The sequence below is a fragment of the Nerophis lumbriciformis genome, linkage group LG32, assembly GCF_033978685.3.
Source record: "Nerophis lumbriciformis linkage group LG32, RoL_Nlum_v2.1, whole genome shotgun sequence".
Taxonomy (NCBI): Eukaryota; Metazoa; Chordata; class Actinopteri; order Syngnathiformes; family Syngnathidae; genus Nerophis; species Nerophis lumbriciformis.
Window position 1 is genome coordinate 17797656 of NC_084579.2, and position 22420 is coordinate 17820075.

Sequence of the window (22420 nt, forward strand, 5' to 3'; positions counted from 1 at the left end):
TGTATATATTTTTTTATTTACTTGAATAATTTGTTTTATTTTTCTCTCTTTGATGTAATAATTTACTAATATGTTTTTTTATTTTTTTTTATTTCTTAAACGTATTTTTAAACGCACCTCCATCTTTCTACTCTGACGTCACAACTGTACAATTCCAAACATTTTTTGGAGCAAAAAAAAACTTGTCCGGACAAAGACCACCAATTATTTTGTGAATACAAAGACACGTCGTGGAGTCTTGCGCTGCATTTTGAATAATAAAGGTAAGCTTTTGTTGTTTAAACTTTTATCAGTTGGTGTTTTAGCCAAGTGCTAAAAACAATGTAATGTCGACACTAGCAAGAATGCTAACCGTAACATGTTTATATGATTAGTACTTTACGTTAAACCACAATAACGTCACTAAACTCACGGTGTTTATTTGTTTTCACGAACAAGACTAGATATTGGCTAAAAGCTGAGTTTAAAAAGTTAAAACTTCGGAAATGGCCACAAATGGAAAACAATGCTATGAGAAGGACTCCACATATATGTCACAAATTGCTACAAAACACGAAATTTTTTGTAAGCGTTATCACCTGACGTCACTAATACACCTCAAATGCTATTAGTTGCCTTGTTTAATAAACGCAGGCATTTGCTTAAAAGAAAACGTAGCACAGCGACATCTCTGATTTCCGAGGGACCTCAAAAGCAACATGTGTTTCTACTTCTGCATCCACGAATATAATATTGCATAGTTTACTTTGACCGTCAGAAAAATATGAGTTTATGCATGAGTATGGTTTGCAGTGGTGTGTAACTATAGTGGTGTTTCTACATTTGTGTTATTCACATGGTGAACCCCAGTGTGTGTTTCCAATAGCAAAGGTGTGTTGCTTTAGGATGGCGAAGAAAGTGGCCATGCGGCGCGATGAAGGCCTGATGATGATGCAGGAGCTTGACGACCGCCTCAAGGAACAGATTGACAGACTGGAGCATGTCCGCTTGGCAGCCATTGAACTCAAGGACAACCTGGCTTTGGTGAGTGACACTCTCTCATATAGCATATGGCAGTGTTTCTCAACCTTTTCTGAGCCTAGGCACATTTTTTTTATTGAAAAAATCCCACCCGCAGAAATCATTGAACAATTCAACTCAGCAGCTGATATTGACAATTAAAAAGTCGATCTTACAATTATTGGATATGAATTCAAACCAAACCCAACCATGCATCTCTATAGCTCTTGTCTCAAAGTAGGTGTACTGTTTTTTGATTGAAACTTTTATTAGTAGATTGCACAGTACAGTACATATTCCTTACAATTGACCACTAAATGGTAACACCCGAATACGTTTTTCAACTTGTTTAAGTCGGGCTCCTCTTAAATTGATTCATGATACAGATATATACTATCATCATAATACAGTCATCACACAAGATAATCATCAGAGTATATACATTGAAGTATTTACATTATTTACAATCCGGGGTGTGGGATATGGAGGGGGGGTTAGGTTTCGTTGGTATCAACACTTCAGTCATCAACAATTGCATCATCAGAGAAATGGACATTGGAACAGTGTAGGACTGACTTGGTAGGATATGTACAGCAAGTAGTGGACATAGACAGAGAGATCAGAAAGTATAAGAAAAAGTGTCTACATTTGATTATTTACAATCCGAAGGGATATGATGTGGAAGGGAGGGTGTTAGTTTAGGGTTGAAGTTGCCTGGAGGTGTTCTTTTAGTGCGGTTTTGAAGGATAGAGATGCCCTTTCTTTTACACCTGTTGGGAGCGCATTCCATTTTGATGTAGCATAGAAAGAGAATGAGTTAAGACCTTTGTTAGATCGGAATCTGGGTTTAACATGGTTAGTGGAGCTCCCCCTGGTGTTGTGGTTATGGCGGTCATTTACGTTAAGGAAGTAGTTTGACATGTACTTCGGTATCAGGGGGGTGTAACAGATTTTATAGACTAGGCTCAGTGCAAGTTGTTTTACTCTGTCTTCCACCCTGAGCCAGCCCACTTTGGAGAAGTGGGTAGGAGTGAGGTGGGATCTGGGGTGGAGGTCTAAAAGTAATCTGACCAGTGGATGTTTGGAGTCTAGATTTGAGGGTTTTGGAGGTGCTGGGGTACCAGGAGGTGCATGCGTAATCGAAAAAGGGTTGAATGAGAGTTCCCGCTAGAATCTTCATGGTGCTTTTGTTGACCAGAGAGGAGGTTCTATAGAGAAATCTTGTTCGTTGGTTGACCTTTTTGATTACCTTGGTTGCCATTTTATCACAGGAAAGATTAGCCTCTAGAATGGAACCTAGGTAGGTGACCTCATCTTTCCTGGTGATAACAATGTCACCCACTTTTATAGTGAAGTCATTGACTTTCTTAAGGTTGATGTGGGACCCAAACAGGATGGATTCCGTTTTGCCCAAGTGTCACATCACGCTGTGACTTACCGGTATTTGGAGTTTTTGGGTGTTTTCCTGTGTGTAGTGTTTTAGTTCTTGTCCTGCGCTCCTATTTTGTTGTTGATTGTCATGTACGGATGTACTTTGTGGACGCCGTCTGCTCCACATGCTGTAAGTCTTTGTTGTCGTCCAGCATTCTGTTTTTGTTTACTTTGCAGCCAGTTCAGTTTTAGCTTCGTTTAGCATAGCCACCCCTAAGCTTCAATGCCTTTTGTTTATTTTTGGTTTAAGCATTAGATACATTTTTACCTGCACGTGGCCTCCCGCTGTCGTCTGCATATTGTGATCACGACAAACCATGTTCCCGACATCTACAAAGCAATTAGCTACCTGCTGCCACCTACTGATATGGAAGAGTATTACACGGTTACGCTGCCGAGCTCTAGACAGCACAGACACTCAACAACAACACATTTGCGGATTATAATTAATGGTTTGCAAAAAATATTTTTAACCCAATTAGGTGAAATTACATCATCTCAATCAATCAATCAATCAATGTTTACTTATATAGCCCTAAATCACGAGTGTCTCAAAGGGCTGCACAAGCCACAACGACATCCTCTGCTCCGATCCCACATCAGGGCAAGAAAAAAACTCAACCCAATGGGATAACAATGAGAAACCTTGGAGGGGACCGCAGATGTGGGGACACCCCGCCCCCTGGATGACCGGTCCAATGGACATCCAGTGGATCTAACATAATAGTGAGAGTCCAGTCCATAGTGGGGCCAGCAGGAGATCATCTTGAGCGGAGACAGGTCAGCAGCGCAGAGACGTCCACAACTGATGCACAGATGAGTTGTCCACCCTGGGTCCCGACTTTGGACAGCTAGCGCGTCATCTGTGGTCACCTAATATGTGCCCCCCCCTCCACGAAGGAGAGGGGGGCAGAGCAGAAAAGAAATGGCAGATCAACTGGTCTAAAAGGGGGGTCTATTTAAAAGCTAGAGTATACAAATGAGTTTTAAGATGGGACTTCAATGCTTAAATCATCTCCCACGGCACACCAGACTGTAGTGTGCCGCGGCACAGTGGTTGAAAAACACTGCCATATGGATATCAGTGTTGGCGCTAGGAATTTTCTAAATGGGGTCCGAGGGACCCCATCAAGTCATAAAAACGGGGGCCCACAGTTCATTTTTGGGGTCCCACTTTTTTGTAACCGTTTTGAAAACAAATGATAAATGTATGCATTATCGTGTTATATCTCGCATTCTATATTGTGTTTTGGAAAAATGTTGTCATAAATGTTACTTAATTCATTAAAAAAAATATACAAAGGAAAACAAATTTTTATGTACCGGTATATGTAAATGTATTCAGTTATAAACGTTCATTCACTTTCTTCTTACCTTCATGGATCTAAACTTTACCGCTGCCTGTATTTTTTTCTATATTTTCATTTAATAAGTTGTATGTGTATTTATTTCAGTAGAAAAGTGTAAAAAGTTTTTTGCTTCAGTCATGAAATTATGACATGCATATGACAAATTTAATTGACTATTCTCACCGGTATGTAGATCATCAGTCGTTTAAAAACCGCCACATCTACACTTTCATGGTAAATAATGCCAACAAACTTAGAATTTGGCAAGTTCGTTTCAATGTCATTTAATACAGTGGCACTCAATGCCTCTAGCATTTCATCTCTGGCTTTGTGATGGCCATAAGCTGTGTGTTCCCCTTTAAGAAGGGTAATATGTGGGGTGAGTGTTATGTGTAAGTGAGTGGGCAAGTTAGGAGAGGGAGCGCTAGCATGTTCAGGAGTGTTAATATCATGGTGGATGTCCGGTTGGCTTTGTGGATAACATAAATAAAGAGTTGTAACAAATCGACGGCCTCGTCATTCCGACCAAAGAGTGGAACTGTAGGGACCTTCTGCCGGGGTGTTACCCTCGACAATACATCGGCAATGGAGGGAACATCTCCCCTGTGCTCCTCGACCACGGTCTGGGAGCCAACAAGCAGTAAAGGTGTAATAAAATGTTTCTTGGTGCCTGGTGAGGCTGGATCTTTGAAAATCAGTGCACAACAATTAATTTTTTCAGCCCGTTTACATGGCGTGCAAAACATCTTTCCATCTTCATAAGTGAGCCATTTGCTGAAAAGTGGCTCTTGAAGCCACTTTTCATTGATGCTTCGCTTCTTGGGTTTATTGCTAGCTATGACAAAAACAATAACACGCGGGAGTCGTATTACCGGAAATGCAGTATTTGTGATTGATAAAACTTTCGGCGAATCAAAATTTAGGAAATTGTACCGGAAAGTTCATTACTTTGAAGTCGACCAAAAAAACCCCGCAATAAACGGGGACGGAAATTTGACTTTGCAAATATAAATAAAACAAAACACCGGCGGAAAGCGATAATCGATAATAAAAACAAGTAAACCGTAGTTTTGACCCGGAGAAGGCAGGGTCGGTAAAAAAAAAATCTGCGCCCCAGGGACGTGGGGACTTCCGGAAATGCGCGTCCTTTCTGATTTCAATGTGTAAAAAGACACAAAAAGTGCGTTAATGCCAACAGTGGATATGTTTGTCATCATGAAGTGACAGTCACGTGTCGTTTTCACCTGCAGAGCGACAACGAGATCTCTCAGTCGCTCAGTGATCATCTGGAGTGGTTGAATCATTTGTCAGAACGGGTGGAGAGTCTTCACATGAACACTGCAGTTTTTGTGCAGGTAAGCACTCGAACAAAATTGTGTTAAAGCTTTTAATGTAATCCCTCTAACTTACTTTGTAAGCCTGACTTGTTGACGAACTACAATCGAAACACCACCTCATTTTACACGATCTGTGCTTGGCATATACAGTAGATAGAGCCAATGACTCACCCACTACACCAATATATCATCCCACTACCATCAGGGCGCAGGTACAGAACTATCAAATTCCGGAGGGCCCGCCTCGGAAAAAGCCTTATCCCTGCAGCTATAGCCGCCCTAAACAGCAGGCCGACCTGTCTGACAAGCCTGTAAATGTGTTGGTCATGTATGATGTCTTTTTGTTATTTTTGTTCGTGATGTGTAATGTCTATTTAAATGTACGGCAGTGAAAATGAATTTCCCCAACGGGGACCAATAAATCAAAATCAAAATTAATCAATAGGTGGGTTGCAATCACGTGACCTCGAGGCACATCTGGGTGCTTCTGGGTTTCAGGCGACGCTCTAAGCCCCATTAGGCTACTGTTTATTTACCTGAATCAGTGCAGATTTAGGCTTATTTTGAAGGGTTTAGAGGCAAAAAAAGCGATCATGAAAAAATATTTATAATAGAATGGAGTGGATTTTCACTCCACTCCATTCACTAACAGACCAACAAAGTGCTTGACTGGCTAACTTATTGGCCTACTGACCAAATCAGTGACCAACTAATTGATTGGATCACTGACTAAGTAACTATCAAATCTGATTTAGCAACTCACCAACTAACTAAGTCATTAACAAATTGATCAATTGGCCTGCTAACTAACTAACTGATCAACTACCCTACTTGTCAGCTAACTTACTTATTGACCATCTGACTTTCTAATTGATTAAACAACTTACAAACTGACTGAATAATTAACTGGTTGACAGACTGAAGAACTAACAAACTAACAGGCTGATCAAACTATAGCCTCTCACCTGGCACTGTTAGTGCCTGGTGTAGGTAACCACCATAAGACATGTTCTGTAGGTGTTGATAGATCGTGTCTACTTTTGTATGGTGTTTGACTTCTTGTTTCCTTCCAGATGAATCCAAAGCCTCGGGCCTGGTCAGGGAAGCAAGGCTCCAAACATGGCTACAGCTGGGGGCGTGTCCATGCGGCTGATGATATCCAGTCTGAGATGGGATGGTCGCCCGTGCGCACCCGGAGAAACAGTGACGCTGCCTCTGAGATGTCTTGTAACTGGTGACCCCCATGGTGAAGGCTTAAGGGACTACACTACCAAGGGGATATAACTCAATATTACATCTCATGCCTCATTCCCCTCACTGTTATTACTAACTATGTTTACGTATGCTGTCGTCGTCATTACATGTGCAGATAGGGCCACTAAACCACCAACTAACTGGCAGACAAACTCATTGACAGAGAAAGTGATTCTTAAACGAACCAACTAACAAACACGCTGACGAACTCACTAATCGGTTAAGTGACAAACAACCTAAATCATTGATCAACTGATTAACTAACTCATTGGCTAACAGACAAACTAACAAGGGGACTGACACAAGTCACCAACTAATTGACTAAGTGTCCAACAAGCTAAGGGCCTAAGTGACAGACAAATTGTCTAACTTGTTAACTAACTGTCCAACCAACTATTTTGCTGACTAATTAACTGACTCACAAACCAAATGTTTGACTAAGTGACCAACAGTTAGGTTAACTGTTTAACTAACTGACTGACCATTGGACTAACTAATGAACTAACTGATTGACCAAGTGACCTACTACAAATGGGATAACTGACCAATTAACACATTATTTGACTGATGGTTTACCCAACTAACCAACCAACTGTTTGGCTAACAAATAACCTAACTAGCCAAATTAACAATTACCAAATAACAAACTTTGACTAAGTGGCCAATAAATGGGCTGCCTGGTTAACTAACTGACCAACAAACTATTTTCCTAACTGATTTGATAACAGACCAACTAAAAAAACTGACTAGGTGGCCAACAAATTGTTAAAATGATTAACTAACAGACCGACCAACAAAACCAACTAACTAACTGATTAACCAAATGACCAACTAACAAATGGGATAACTGATTAACCAACTGACCCTCCAACTCTTTTTCCAACTGACTAACTAACACATCGATTGACCAATTGACTGACTAACACATTGGATAACTGACCAACTGACAAACTGTTTGAAGAAGTTAACAACTAACTAATTGGCTGAGGAACTAACTAACTAATTCTGACCAACTGTATATGATTTTTAAGAACAATAGTACCTCCTTGTTAAAACCAATAAAACAAAATATTTTGATTTGTGTTATTTTGTTACTGCAGTAAATAGACGATAGGAATTGGTGAATTTTATTGCCAAAACATGATTCACAGTAATAGCAATTGTATCATCTATGTCGACCCCAAAAGGGACAAGCGGTAGAAAATGGATGGATAGATGGATGTTGATTAGGTGTAACTACAGCAATGTTTTTCAACCTTTTTTTAACCAAAACACATTTTTTTCATTGAAAAAATCCAGGGGGACACTATCCCATCCTCGTCGCCATTGTTGTGTGCCAAAAATTTTACTTTTTAGCAATCTAAGCTTAATAATACACCAAAAGAAAGCTTATTGGCTTTTTCTGCCTTTTATTCCCGCCCTTACTTTTTCTACTTCCAGGTGTCCAACACATGTCATCATATCCTGTGTCCCCCGCCCTTAAGTTCCCCTTACAATGGTTCCGGTATTGTCCTGTGACCCGAGTAACCAATACATGACACCACCAGCAGAAAATGTTAAAAAACGAAACTCAATAGCCTATATTGAAAATATAAAGTCGTTCTCATCAAATACCTGACGCAATTGTTCGATATGACTTCAAATCATAACCATCATTAATTATCTTGTCTCAAAGTAGGCCTACAGAGCAATGAGATACCGGCTGCCACCTACTGATACGGAAGAGTATTACATGGTTACTCTGCTGATCGACAGACACTCTACAACGGCACATTGTTTGCGGATTTTAATTATTGGTTTGCAAAAAAACATTTTTCCGACCAATTAGGAGAAATTGCATAATTTCCCATGGCACACCAAACAATATCTCGGCACAGTGGTTGAAAAACACTGATTTTTTTTTGATTTTTTTTAATCTTATATATCTTTATTTATAATCTGCAACATTTACAAACAATCGAGAAATAATAATCAAAACAAGTACAAAAACAGTACAAATCAACGCCAGGGGGTTGTAAACTCATTAAAGTAAATAAAATAGAATGCAAAATATATATATGTAACAAAAAGTAAAGCCATAGACTCACACAAGTTCAGTAAATAATTAAAATTTGGAACACAGCACCATAGTTTTCACAGCTTTTTGGTTGTTAGAGGTAGAGAGTGTTTTAAAGTAGAGTTCTAATTATTTTTTTAAAGGCACAAAAAACAGGTCGGGTTTATTCATAAACTTACATTTATGAATATAAACCTTCAAAAAATCTGAAAAATATTTTTTTTAATCTTTTTTTCTTTTTTTTTATTGACATCCAGCATCAGACATTCCTATCCATTACATCATATTCACATAAATCATATCTATTGTCTGCCCTAAATGTCAAAAGTATTTTTTTTTATATTCCACCCATACCACCCCCCCCCCCAAAAAGAAAGAAACGACAAAAAAAACCTAAGTAATATCTACAAATACATCGATTAAATAAACAAAGAAAAAAAAATAAATACATTGGTAATAATGATAATCAAAAATAAAATATAAACATATATATACACATACATATAAATAAATATATATATATATACATACATATACACATATAGGGAGTAATCCCTTTTTTTTTGCAGTACAATCACTAATTCGAAAAATTAAAAGGGATTTTTTTTAAATTCCTTTTCAAAAAAAATTTCATACAGTGAAAAACACTGAACTACAGTACAGTTGTTCGGGGTGAATGACGTAATGTGACGCCAAGTGTGAAATCAGGACATGTCCATATATGGGTGTCAGTTCCCGGGCTTCCCCAGCGGTGGCGCTGGCGTGCTGTGTTGACTCCGCGTCACTGTTCACTCGTGTGGTGTCAATAAAGCTTTGGGAAGAACGCGTGGGGTTGGCTCAGCTGCCATAAAAATACTTCTAGAAGCAAAAGAAGGTCGGACAGGAAATACGAATAACAACTCTTCCTGCTTCGATACACAACGACTTGGGAATTGTTTTTAAGGCCTTAAATCGACTTCGAGCGTGTGAAAAGACGACAGAAGATGGCAGAAAGCGACTGGGACACCGTAACTGTTTTGAGGAAGAAGGGGCCGAGTGGTGCTCAGTCCAAGTCGAAGCAGGTCAGAAAACAGGACATAACACTCGAATAATGCTCTTTCTGGACGCCATGACTCATCAAATGTCGTCAAGACTGCACTAAGTAAACAATACACCCGAGTCTTCGACATAGACGTCAGCATGCTAGTTTTGAGTCGTCGAGCTAACAATGCTAGCACTTCGGAGCTTACAATCACAACAAAAATGTTTGTGTTTTTATAATGGAGAAAAAGGAACAATGTTAAACGATAATACATGTACGCACAGTAAAAGTGAGCCAGTTTGACCTGTTATACCGCTTTTAGGTTTGGCTACGCGTGCAATTAAAACCTTGTTGACAGCTAAATATAGCGAGCTTATTACTGTTAATGAAGCATATCACGCTTTTATGTGTATTGAACACCAATACACCTGGAAAAAAAACATTTCAAATACCGTATGAGGATAAAAATAAACGCACTGGTAACTTAAAACTTCCTTAAACTACTAGTTTGACTATCCCACTTACACGACTAACCAAAAAAACAAAACAGTTAGCTTTAGCCATTGCTCGTCAAATCCGTGCGTGTGTACACGAAAGTGTCACTTTTGCTTTTATGTCATTTATTCCATTTTGAAATAAAGCTGTAACATAACAAAAGGTGGGGCGAAAAGTGAAGCGCTTCGGATGCATTTCATGTATACACATGTTTGCTGTATGTGCTATTTTGACTACGTCGGATTGCAACGATTGTATTGTTTTCATCCATCATATTCTAATTGCAAGACGTGTCAGAGAGCACCAAAGGTACATATGAATTAGGGCTGGGCGAAATGGCCTTTTATTAATATCTCGATATTTTTAGGCCGTGTCACGATACACGATATATATCTCGATATTTTGCCTTAGCCTTGAATGAACACTTGATGCATATAATCACAGCAGTATGATGCTTCTATGTGTCTACATTAAAACATTCTTGTTCATACTGCATTAATATATGCTCATTTTAAACTTTCATGCAGAGAGGGAAATCACAACTAAGTCAATTTATCAAAACTGTATTAACCAGTTATTAAGCAGTGGCACAAACATTCATGTCATTTCAAAACAAAGTGCAAGATTGTCAGAGACATTTAAAACGAGCTATTAGTGCACTTTTGTGCATGGTGTCACTAAGATGACGTATCAAAACAACACTAAATTAAAGTGCACTTTTTGTACAGAATGCCACGACAATATTTTAAAACAAATAAAGTGCACTTTTGTGCATGCTGTCACACAAGATATTTAAAAAACCTGTGAAATAAAAATGAGCTGCATAACAGGAAATCAAATTGTCCTTCGATATGTGGTAGGTTACTGCGGACGTTATCTCCTGTTTTTGACTATTCTTTTCATACGGTGTTGATCTGGAAATGGAAGACGCCAGGCTCAATTGGGTCAGTGCTGGTTGCTTCGGCATTCTGTTGAGTGTGGCAACGGCTGGAGATGTTGACATGCAGAGTTTCAAGCACTCTTCATTCTTTAGCGGGTGACTTTTCAAATGATGGTACAAATTAGTAGTGCCGCTACTTTTTGTAGCAACGCTTTTGCCGCATACTTTACATGTTGTCTGTTCAACATCTTCCCGCTTGAAGCCAAACCACCACTAGACGATGGACCCCGTGCTGTTTTTCTTAGGAATTAATTCTTCTTTCTCCATTTGTTACCAGATTCGCACCTTCTCTCTCTTGTATTACCACTCGCAAAGTTCCGCTTGCACCTCCTGCCACAGTTATCGTTACCATGCCGCTACCTCTTTGCTCGGCGAGGGCGTATGACATTGCACGACAGTATGTGACGTATGTAAGAAGGTGCGCTTGTTTTATGTCTCCTTGAGAAGGAGAGACAAGAAAGAGTGAGAAGAGCCTGTAGTGTAATGCCCACAACGAAAAGCAACTGCGTGAGAACATATACTCGAATACTCACAAAATAGTCATTTTCTACAGAGACAAACCCACGATACATTGAGTATATTCGATATATCGCCCAGCCCTAATATGAATTGTGATTACGATAACTCTATTACCAAATTAATGTTTTCAACTGTCTATGTTTTCCCTTGCAGGCAATCAACTCAGCTCAGAGACGTGGGGAGGACGTGGAGACAACCAAGAAATGTAAAATTATATTCTGATAAAAGCCACATGAAATTGTGAAGTGATGTTTCATAACAAAGTATTTGCAAACTGTTGTGCTGGCAAAGATGTGGCTTCCTTGCATCTTAACAGCTGTTATTTTGTTTTTTTGCACCACAGTAGAGCGAAACCATCCAGGATGAATAGTTTGTCCACGAGGCGCTCAGACGTAATCTGTTTTAGTAAGTCTGAGCGTCGAGTTGAACTGATGAAGCAAAACGTCTTCTTAGACAAACCTGAACAGTTCAGTTGCAATTAATTCAATGCCCTGAGATAACACTGACCTGGATGAGAATAACCGTAGGAAACGAGTATTTGCAGACATTAGTCACCTTTCGAAGTTGCTGCTGTGGTTCAAAATGGACACGCATTAAACTGTGTGTACTTGTCAAAGATCACCGTACACGAACTGGGCCTGTATCGGGTTCCATGAATTAAAAAGTGTTCTTTCTATTTAAAACTAGAATTGTAGTTTTTTTAGATTCAGAAAAAGAACAGCCAAAAGTTTGGACACACCTTCTCAAACAATATGTTTTCTTTATTTTCATGACTATTTACATTGTCGATTGTCACTGAAGGCATCAAAACTATGAATGAACACGTGGAGTTATGTGCTTAACAAAAAAAGGTGAAATAGCTGAAAACATGTATTATTTTCTAGTTTCTTCAAAATAGACACCCTTTGTTTTGATACCTTCAGTGACAATCTACAATGTAAATAGTCACAAAAATAAAGAAAACACATTGAATGAGGAGGTGTGTCCAAACTCTGTGTGCGTGTGTGTGTGTGTGTGCGCGCATGTGTGTGTACACACACACACACACACACACATACATATATATATACAGGTAAAAGCCAGTAAATTAGAATATTTTGAAAAACTTGATTTATTTCAGTAATTGCATTCAAAAGGTGTAACTTGTACATTATATTTATTCATTGCACACAGACTGATGCATTCAAATGTTTATTTCATTTAATTTTGATGATTTGAAGTGGCAACAAATGAAAATCCAAAATTCCGTGTGTCACAAAATTAGAATATTACTTAAGGCTAATACAAAAAAGGGATTTTTTAGAAATGTTGGCCAACTGAAAAGTATGAAAATGAAAAATATGAGCATGTACAATACTCAATACTTGGTTGGAGCTCCTTTTGCCTCAATTACTGCGTTAATGCGGCGTGGCATGGAGTCGATGACTTTCTGGCACTGCTCAGGTGTTATGAGAGCCCAGGTTGCTCTGATAGTGGCCTTCAACTCTTCTGCGTTTTTGGGTCTGGCATTCTGCATCTTCCTTTTCACAATACTCCACAGATTTTCTATGGGGCTAAGGTCAGGGGAGTTGGCGGGCCAATTTAGAACAAAAATACCATGGTCCGTAAACCAGGCACGGGTAGATTTTGCGCTGTGTGCAGGCGCCAAGTCCTGTTGGAACTTGAAATCTCCATCTCCATAGAGCAGGTCAGCAGCAGGAAGCATGAAGTGCTCTAAAACTTGCTGGTAGACGGCTGCGTTGACCCTGGATCTCAGGAAACAGAGTGGACCGACACCATCTGGACTGCTGCTGAGTGGTCCAAAGTCATGTTTTTTGACGAAAGCAAATTTTGCATTTTCTTTGGAAATCGAGGTCCCAGAGTCTGGAGGAAGACAGGAGAGGCACAGGATCCACGTTGCCTGAAGTCTAGTGTAAAGTTTCCACCATCAGTGATGGTTTGGGGTGCCATGTCATCTGCTGGTGTCGGTCCACTCTGTTTCCTGAGATCCAGGGTCAACGCAGCCGTCTACCAGCAAGTTTTAGAGCACTTCATGCTTCCTGCTGCTGACCTGCTCTATGGAGATGGAGATTTCAAGTTCCAACAGGACTTGGCGCCTGCACACAGCGCAAAATCTACCCGTGCCTGGTTTACGGACCATGGTATTTCTGTTCTAAATTGGCCCGCCAACTCCCCTGACCATAGCCCCATAGAAAATCTGTGGGGTATTGTGAAAAGGAAGATGCAGAATGCCAGACCCAAAAACGCAGAAGAGTTGAAGGCCACTATCAGAGCAACCTGGGCTCTCATAACACCTGAGCAGTGCCAGAAACTCATCGACTCCATGCCACGCCGCATTAACGCAGTAATTGAGGCAAAAGGAGCTCCAACCAAGTATTGAGTATTGTACATGCTCATATTTTTCATTTTCATACTTTTCAGTTGGCCAACATTTCTAAAAATCCCTTTTTTGTATTAGCCTTAAGTAATATTGTAATTTTGTGACACACGGAATTTTGGATTTTCATTTGTTGCCACTTCAAATCATCAAAATTAAATGAAATAAACATTTGAATGCATCAGTCTGTGTGCAATGAATAAATATAATGTACACCTTTTGAATGCAATTACTGAAATAGATCAAGTTTTTCAAAATATTCTAATTTACTGGCTTTTACCTGTGTGTGTGTGTGTGTATATATATATATATACACACACACACACACATACATATATATATATATATATATATATATATATATATATATACACATACATATATATATATATATATGTGTGTGTGTATATATTATATATATATATATATATTATATATGTATATATTATACATACAGTGAATCTGGAAAGTATACACAGCGCTTCACTTTTAGTTTTTGTCAATATTTTAAATTTTTTTTCCCATTTATTTATTTCAGGCAATGACATAAAAAAAGTACAAAATTGACAACACATAATATAAATTAATATAGTGCAAAAGGTAATTTATAGTATGTAATGCATGAATGTCCAGTTTTGCCTGAAAGGGAGTAGGAAGAAGATAATTTATTTAATCCCACCCCCAGTTCTCCATTCAGTGATTATTCACATGAGTTTCACTCTTACTTTGTTCAAGGATTATAATACAGCTGTATCATAGTGGCATTACCACAGATAACAATAATTATTACACTGTAACAATAATTTGTATCAACAATGTAGGAATAATGAATATACCAACAATGGTAATAGACAACAAAGCAATAATGGTAAGGAAACATTGAGCACATGTTAACACTTTGAGACAGTACAGCAGCAGGTCAAATCAAAGACCACCATCTCTATTTGAACCAGACCCCAAGTTTGTATAATAGTTTAAATCGATTAATAGTTTGGCATTGCTTATGTTGTAAGTCCAGTTTGTTCCATAGTTTTACTCCGCATACAGACACACAAAAACGTTTACGAGTGGTTTGAGCTCTCTGCAATAAGAAATAGCCAAAGCCTCTCAAGTTAAGAGCCTTCCATATATATTCTACAGACAATACCCCATAATGACAATGTGAACAATTTTTATTTTACAAATTTATCAAGAATAAAAAAATCACATGTACATAAGTATTCACAGCCTTTGCTCAATACTTAGTTGATGCATCTTTGGCAGCAATTACAGCCTCAAGTCTTTTTGGATACGATGCCACAAGTTTAGCACACCTATATTTGGGCAGTGTCGTCCATTCCTCTTTGCATCACCTCTCAAGCTCCATCAGGTTGGATGGGAAGCGTTGGTTTTCATCCAGGATGTCTCTGTACATTGCTGCATTCATCTTTGTCTAGTCAGGGCGGTGATTAAGAACCCGATGGTCACTCTGTCAGAGCTACAGTACTCCTGTAGGGAGAGGAGAACCTTCCAGAAGGATAACCATCTCTGCAGCGGTCCACAAATTAGGCCTATATGGTATAGAGGCCAGACTGAAGCCATTCCTTCGTAAAAAGTTTGCTAACATGGGTTAGTTAATCTCAAACCATGATAAACACAATTTTCTGGTCTGATGAGACAAAGATTGATCTCTGGCATGAATGCCAGGCATCAACAGGTAAATACCATCCTTACAGTGAAGCATGGTGGTGGCAGCATCATGCTGTGGGATTTTTTTCAGCGGCAAGAACTGGAAAACTAATCAGGATAGAGGGAAATATGAATACAGAAATGTATAGAGACATTCTGGTTGAAAACCAACACTTTCAATCCAATCTGATGGAGCTTGAGAGGTGCTGCAAAGAGGAATGGGCAAAACTGCCCAAAGATAGGTGTGCCAAGCTTGTGGCGTCGTAATCAAAAAGACTTGAGGCTGTAATTGCTGCCAAAAATGTATCAACAAAGTATTGAGGAAAGGCTGCAAATGCGTATGTACATCTGATTTTTTATTATTTTTAAACACATTTTCATAAAAAAAACTTTTCACATTGTCATTATGGGGTATTGTGTGTAAAATTTTGGGGACAAAATTGAATTTTATTCCTGTTTTGGAATGAAGCTGTAACATAACATGTTGAAAAAAGGAAGCACTGTGAATACTTTATCGATGCATTGTAGATAAATCCGATTTATAGCTAATTTCCCTTGTGGATCATTAAAGTTTTTCTAAGTCTATATGACTGCTCTTTCTGGCAGGGGCTGCGGGGCAGAACAAGCAACAACTTGTGACAAAGAACACGGCCAAACTGGACCGCGAGACGGAGGAGCTCCATCACGACAGGGTCTCCTTAGAGGTGGGCAAAGTCATCCAGAAGGGGAGACAAGATAAAGGCTTCACCCAGAAAGATCTCGCCACTGTGAGTCTGATACAAAACATAAGCGGTTCAACTTAATAAATCACCATCGAAACTCTGTTTTGCAAAATATTCTGTGTTTTTATGAGCATAAACTTGAATAATGCAGTAGTCCTTAAAAGTGTAACTGTCAGTAGCTGTTCTGTTCCAAGTTATAAAATCAACATCACTTGAAAGTCTTACATTGTTGTATTTTCGTCTACGCCTTTCCACAGAAAATCAACGAGAAGCCGCAAGTCATCTCAGATTACGAGTGCGGGAAAGCCATCCCCAGCAACCAAGTCATGGGCAAGATCGAGAGAGCCATCGGTAAGAATGACCTCGTCTTTATTGATGTTTCTGTCAGCCTCTGCATAAATGCATTCCCACTTAAAGTACCGTATTTTTCGGAGTATAAGTCGCTCCGGAGTATAAGTCGCACCGGCCGAAAATGCATAATAAAGAAGGAAAAAAACATATATAAGTCGCTCTAGAGTATAAGTCGCATTTTTTGGGGGAAATTTATTTGATAAAACCCAACACCAAGAATAGACATTTGAAAGGCAATTTAAAATAAATAAAGAATAGTGAACAACAGGCTGAATAAGTGTACGTTATATGAGGCATAAATAACCAACTGAGAACGTGCCTGGTATGTTAACGTAACATATTATGGTAAGAGTCATTCAAATAACTATAACATATAGAACATGCTATACGTTTACCAAACAATCTGTCACTCCTAATCGCTAAATCCCATGAAATCTTATACGTCTAGTCCAGGGGTCGGCAACCCGCAGCTCTAGAGCCGCATGCGGCTCTTTAGCGCCGCCCTAGTGGCTCTCTGGAGCTTTTTCAAAAATGTAAGAAAAATGTAAAAAGATGAGGGGAAAAAAATCTATTTTTTGTTTTAATATGGTTTCTGTAGGAGGACAAACATGACACAAACCTCCCTAATTGTTACAAAGCACACTGTTTATATTAAACATGCTTCACTGATTCGAGTATTTGGCGAGCACCGTTTTGTCCTACCTCATTTTGGTGGTCCTTGAACTCACCGTAGTTTGTTTACATGTATAACTTTCTCCGACTTTCTAGGACGTGTTTTATGCCACTTCTTTTCCTGTCTCATTTTGTCCACCAAACTTAATGTTGTGCATGAAAGGTGAGTTTTGTTGATGTTATTGACTTGTGTGGAGTGCTAATCAGACATATTTGGTCACTGCATGACGGCAAGCTACTCGATGCTAACATGCTATTTAGGCTAGCTATATGTACATATTGCATCATTATGCCTCATTTGTAGGTATATTTGAGCTCATTTAGTTTCCTTTAAGTCCTCTTAATTCAATTTATATCTCATGACACACTATCTGTATGTAATATGGCTTTTAATTTTTTGCGGCTCCAGACAGATTTGTTTTTGTATTTTTGGTCCAATATGGCTCTTTCAACATTTTGGGTTGCCGACCTCTGGTCTAGTCTCTCACGTGAATGAGCTAAATAATATTATTTGATATTTTACGGTAATGTGTTAATAATTTCACACATAAGCCGGCCAAACTATGAAAAAAAACTGCGACTTATAGTCCGAAAAATACGGTATCCTATTTTTCGGACTATTAAGTCGAAATTTAGCGATTAGGAGTGACAGATTGTTTGGTAAACGTATAGCATGTTCTATATGTTATAGTTATTTGAATGACTCTTACCATAATATGTTATGTTAACATACCAGGCACGTTCTCAGTTGGTTATTTATGCGTCATATAACGTACACTTATTCAGCCTGTTGTTCACTATTCTGTATTTATTTTCAATTCCCTTTCAAATGTCTATTCTTGGTGTTGGGTTTTATCAAATAAATTTCCCCAAAAAATGCGACTTATACTCCAGTGTGTCTTATATATGTTTTTTTTCCTTCTTTATTATGCATTTTCGGCTGGTGCGCCTTATATTCCGGAGCGACTTATACTCCGAAAAATACGGTACCCTATTTTTCAGACTATAAGGCGCATTTATAATCCTTTCATTTTCTCAAAAATCGACAGTGCGCCTTATAACAAATTTGAAACAAATGTGCTTGTCTTGCTGGTGTGAAAGCATGGAAGTCTCTAAAGAAAGACTTAAAAAGTTGCAAGAATATCTTTGAATTTAAAAAGAGTTACAAAAAGAGACAACTAGGATTATATCAAACTGATTTTTGATTTTGATTGGACGTGTCATTGTGAAAATGATTAAACGAAAATTAAAAAGTATGTTGGAGTTCGGGTGTTGGTGGAGGGAACAGTTATAAAGTCATCTATAATAATGTGTGTTAAAAAAGAGGGCAGATAAATATAATAATAGTATTCTTCCATCTGCTCCTTTCTGATCATGAAAATGTATAAGAAACAAAAAACAATGAAAGTGTCAACTGTACGTGGCTTGTATATATGCATTTTCATGAAAGGAATAAAAAGAAATGATGACGAATGATAACCCAGTGCGCCTAATGTACGGAATATCAATCAACGTTTATTTAGATAGCACCTAAATCACAAGTGTCTCAAAGGGCTGCACAAGCCACAACGACATCTTCGGCTCAGATCCCACATCAGGGCAAGAAAAAACTTGTACAACATTGTATCCCAATGGGATATAATGATAAACCTTGGAGGGGACCACAGATGTTTTTTGTAATATTTCTTAAACAGGACACACAGGACGCTGTATCGATCCGTTGTGGTGAAGAAGGAGCTAAGCCGGAAGGCAAAGCTCTCAATTTACCGGTCGATCTACGTTCCCATCCTCACCTATGGTCATGAGCTTTGGGTTATGACCGAAAGGACAGGATCTCGAGTACAAGTGGCCGAAATGGGCTTCCTCCGCCGGGTGGCGGGGCTCTCCCTTAGAGATAGGGTGAGAAGCTCTGCCATCCGGGAGGAGCTCAAACTAAAGCCGCTACTCCTCAACATTGAGAGGAGCCAGATGAGGTGGTTCGGGCATCTGGTCAGGATGCCACGCGAACGCCTCCCTAGGGAGGTGTTTCGGGAACGTCTGACCGATAGGAGGCCACGGGGAAGACCCAGGACACGTTGGGAAGACTATGTCTCCCGGCTGGCCTGGGAACGCCTCGGGATCCCCCGGGAGGAGCTGAACGAAGTGGCTGGGGAGAGGAAAGTCTGGGCTTCCCTGCTTAGGCTGCTGCCCCCGCGACCCGACCTCGGATAAGCGGAAGAAGATGGATGGATGGATGAAGGACACACAGGGCTGTTTACGCAGTAACAAAATGAATGGCGCCCTCTGCTGTTTGCTGCTAACACATTATGACTTCACTGCATAACATCCCAATGGTTGTGTTTCCAGGCCTGAAACTGCGTGGGAGGGAAATTGGCCAACCCCTAGAACCAAAACCCAAGAAGAAATGAACACAAAGCCTCGAAATCAGCCCCTCCCCCACGCCGACCCTCAATCCTGCTCCCCTCTCCCCGGGCTGATGTGACCAGCGTTCCTGCCTTAGGACCTGGTTCTCCACTTGCATCACAGGCTGCACTCGGACAAGTGGTACCAACACAACAGAGCGTTTTCTTTTTCTTTTTGGCTCCTTTTGGCCAACTTTTGCTTCCACTGTGGCATGACTCGCTCTAATTATGGCGGAAGACGGCGTATAATCCTTTTCAACGTCGGTGTGATCAGGTGAAGGTTTGAGCATGTTTCAACGGCCAAAAGTGCTTGATTGCGTCTTTTTTTCACACACTTAGCGACAGTTTGCGTGGATGTCATTAACAGTGCTGAAAAGTTTTTAATGCTCTGCTTTGTTTCGTTGGAAAATAAAGTTTGGCAATTCACACCCGAAAGTCTTTTGATTGACTAAGGCATATTACAATGTTTTATTGTTTTACAGTCAAAGCTACATGTTTAAAAACATGTTTTTTTTTTCATTAGAAATGTTCCTTATTTTTGGACTAAAACAAAAATGATTAGAGGGTATATGGAGATTTTACCTTTTTTTTGTAAAAAAAAAAAAAGTATTTAAAAAAAAATGTTTTAATGCTTATACTGACTAAAATAATTGACAAAAACATGAAATCAAGGATTTTTGTTTTCATGTATTTTATTGTTTTACAGTCACTGTTTGTTTAATAACGTCATATTAAAAAGTAAAATATTCCTTTTTGAACTCACTTTAAAATGATAAAAATAATTTTTGCAATTATGTATTTAATTGTTTTTTATGAATTATTTTACAATCAAAGCTGCTGTACATTTTGTCACTCCATTTCAAATCATGTCTCCTTTTTTATTAAAAATGTGCCCTGTTTTTTGACTAAAACAAATAATTAGCAGGTACATGAAAATTGTACCTTTTGTTGTGGAAAAACTGTCTTCTAAACAAAACAACAAAAAAATGTTTAATGCACAAACTTTGGCTAAAATAATTGACAAAAACAAAAAAATATTTTTGCAATTAAGTATTTCAATGTTTGTATTATTTTTGTCTGTTTTACAATCAAAGCTACATTCTGTTGCTGTGTTTTTCATTAGAAATATTACTACTTTAGTTTTATTTTTTGTAATTATTTTTTTTTGGGAGGGAGGGGAAAAAGTGTCTGTTTTCTCAGTACCTGTATTATGATTTCCCTATCGAATGAATAAATATTAGAAAGACATATTCTTACTTTTCTGAAAGACAACAAACAGAGGGATTTGCTTTTATGAAGATTTTATAAAAAAACAAACATGCAATAAAATATGTTTCTTAGTATTTTTTACAGAACTAACACTTTAGTTTCTGCATAAAAACATTTTGAATGAATTTATTGGACTAAACTGTATGCCTTTATTGAGGTTTTGCATTTTTTATAAATTGACAAAAACAAACATGCATCAAACATTTTGTAGGCTTGTTTAGAACAGTAAAACTAATTTTTAGTGTATGCATTGAAATGTGTTTTTGGAGATGCTTTTTTGTATAAAAAAACCCAAAAACGATAATACGACATTTAAAGCAAGTTTCCCACCCAGATAGATTGCTTTTTGTCCTTTAAGTAGTTATAGTATACATTTGTGTGTGTGTGTGTGTGTGTATATATATATATATATATATATATATATATATATATATATATATATGTGTGTGTATATATTTTAACACACACACACATTTTTAAGTATTTTTTTGTTTTTGGCAATTATTTTACAGTCATAGCTACATTTTGTTCTTGACAATTTAAAACATTTTTTCTTTAGAAATATTCTCAAATTTTAGGACTAAAACAAAAATGACCTATAATGAAGATATATGCTCTCATGGAAAGGTATACGATTTTTTTTTTGTAAAACCCCAAAAATATGCATTCAAATATTGTTTTGTTTACTAAACTTTTTTTTTCGCATTGAAAAAGTATTGTTGGAGATGCTTTTTGTACAAAAATATTTCTTGTTTAGGAAACCCAATTATTTTTTTGTTTTTGTATTAAAATATTTTTTTTGAGATGCTTTTTTTGTACAAAAATCTATTGTTTCCGGATAATATAAGGCGTACTTAAGATCCTTTAATTTTCTCAAAAATCGACAGTGCGCCTTATAACCCGGTGCGCCTAATGTACGGAATAATTCTTGTTGTGCTTACCCACCTCGAATCTATTTTTATTTGGTACATGGTGTAATGATAAGTGTGACCAGTAGATGGCAGTCACACATAAGAGATAGGTGTAGACTGCAATATGACGCCAGTAAACAACACCAAAACTTTAAATGTTCCATTAAGAATATAGAACATTACACACGGCGTTAAAAAATCTGTCAAAATGTTTTAGTATGACTTTGGTAAGCTATGAACCGCTTAATGGATTGTCGGCGCATTACAGCTACTACCATAGTCAGACATACAAGTATTACTATGGTGTGTGTATGAAGACCCCAAAATGGCACCCATTAGCAGACATATTATTATCTGGCGTTTTGTTTCACAATATTATGCAAAACCAACATTTCTTACCATCTGGTACCTGTTGATGTGTATTTGGGATCTGGATAAGTCCTGAAAATTTGCGCGCGTCCACCATTGTAGTATTATTGGAGATGCTTTTTGTCCAAAAATATTTTTTGTTTAGGAAACCCAATTTTTTGTTGTTTTTGCATTAGCTGCGTGGGTTCCCTCCGGGTACTCAGGCTTCCTCCCGCCTCCAAAGACATGGACCTGGGGATAGGTTGATTGGCGACACTAAATTGGCCCTAGTGTGTGAA

General features: G+C 38.3%; 1 protein-coding gene across 1 annotated transcript; it reads left to right on the forward strand.

Moving 5' to 3' along the window:
- The first annotated feature begins 9208 nt into the window (after positions 1-9208).
- On the forward strand, positions 9209-20021 carry edf1 (endothelial differentiation-related factor 1). Its single transcript, XM_061926860.2, has 5 exons — positions 9209-9487; positions 11555-11606; positions 16053-16213; positions 16426-16519; positions 19538-20021. The coding sequence occupies exons 1-5, from the start codon at positions 9410-9412 to the stop codon at positions 19597-19599; spliced, it is 447 nt and encodes a 148-aa protein (XP_061782844.1). The 5' UTR covers positions 9209-9409; the 3' UTR covers positions 19600-20021.
- Positions 20022-22420: the final 2399 nt, after the last annotated feature.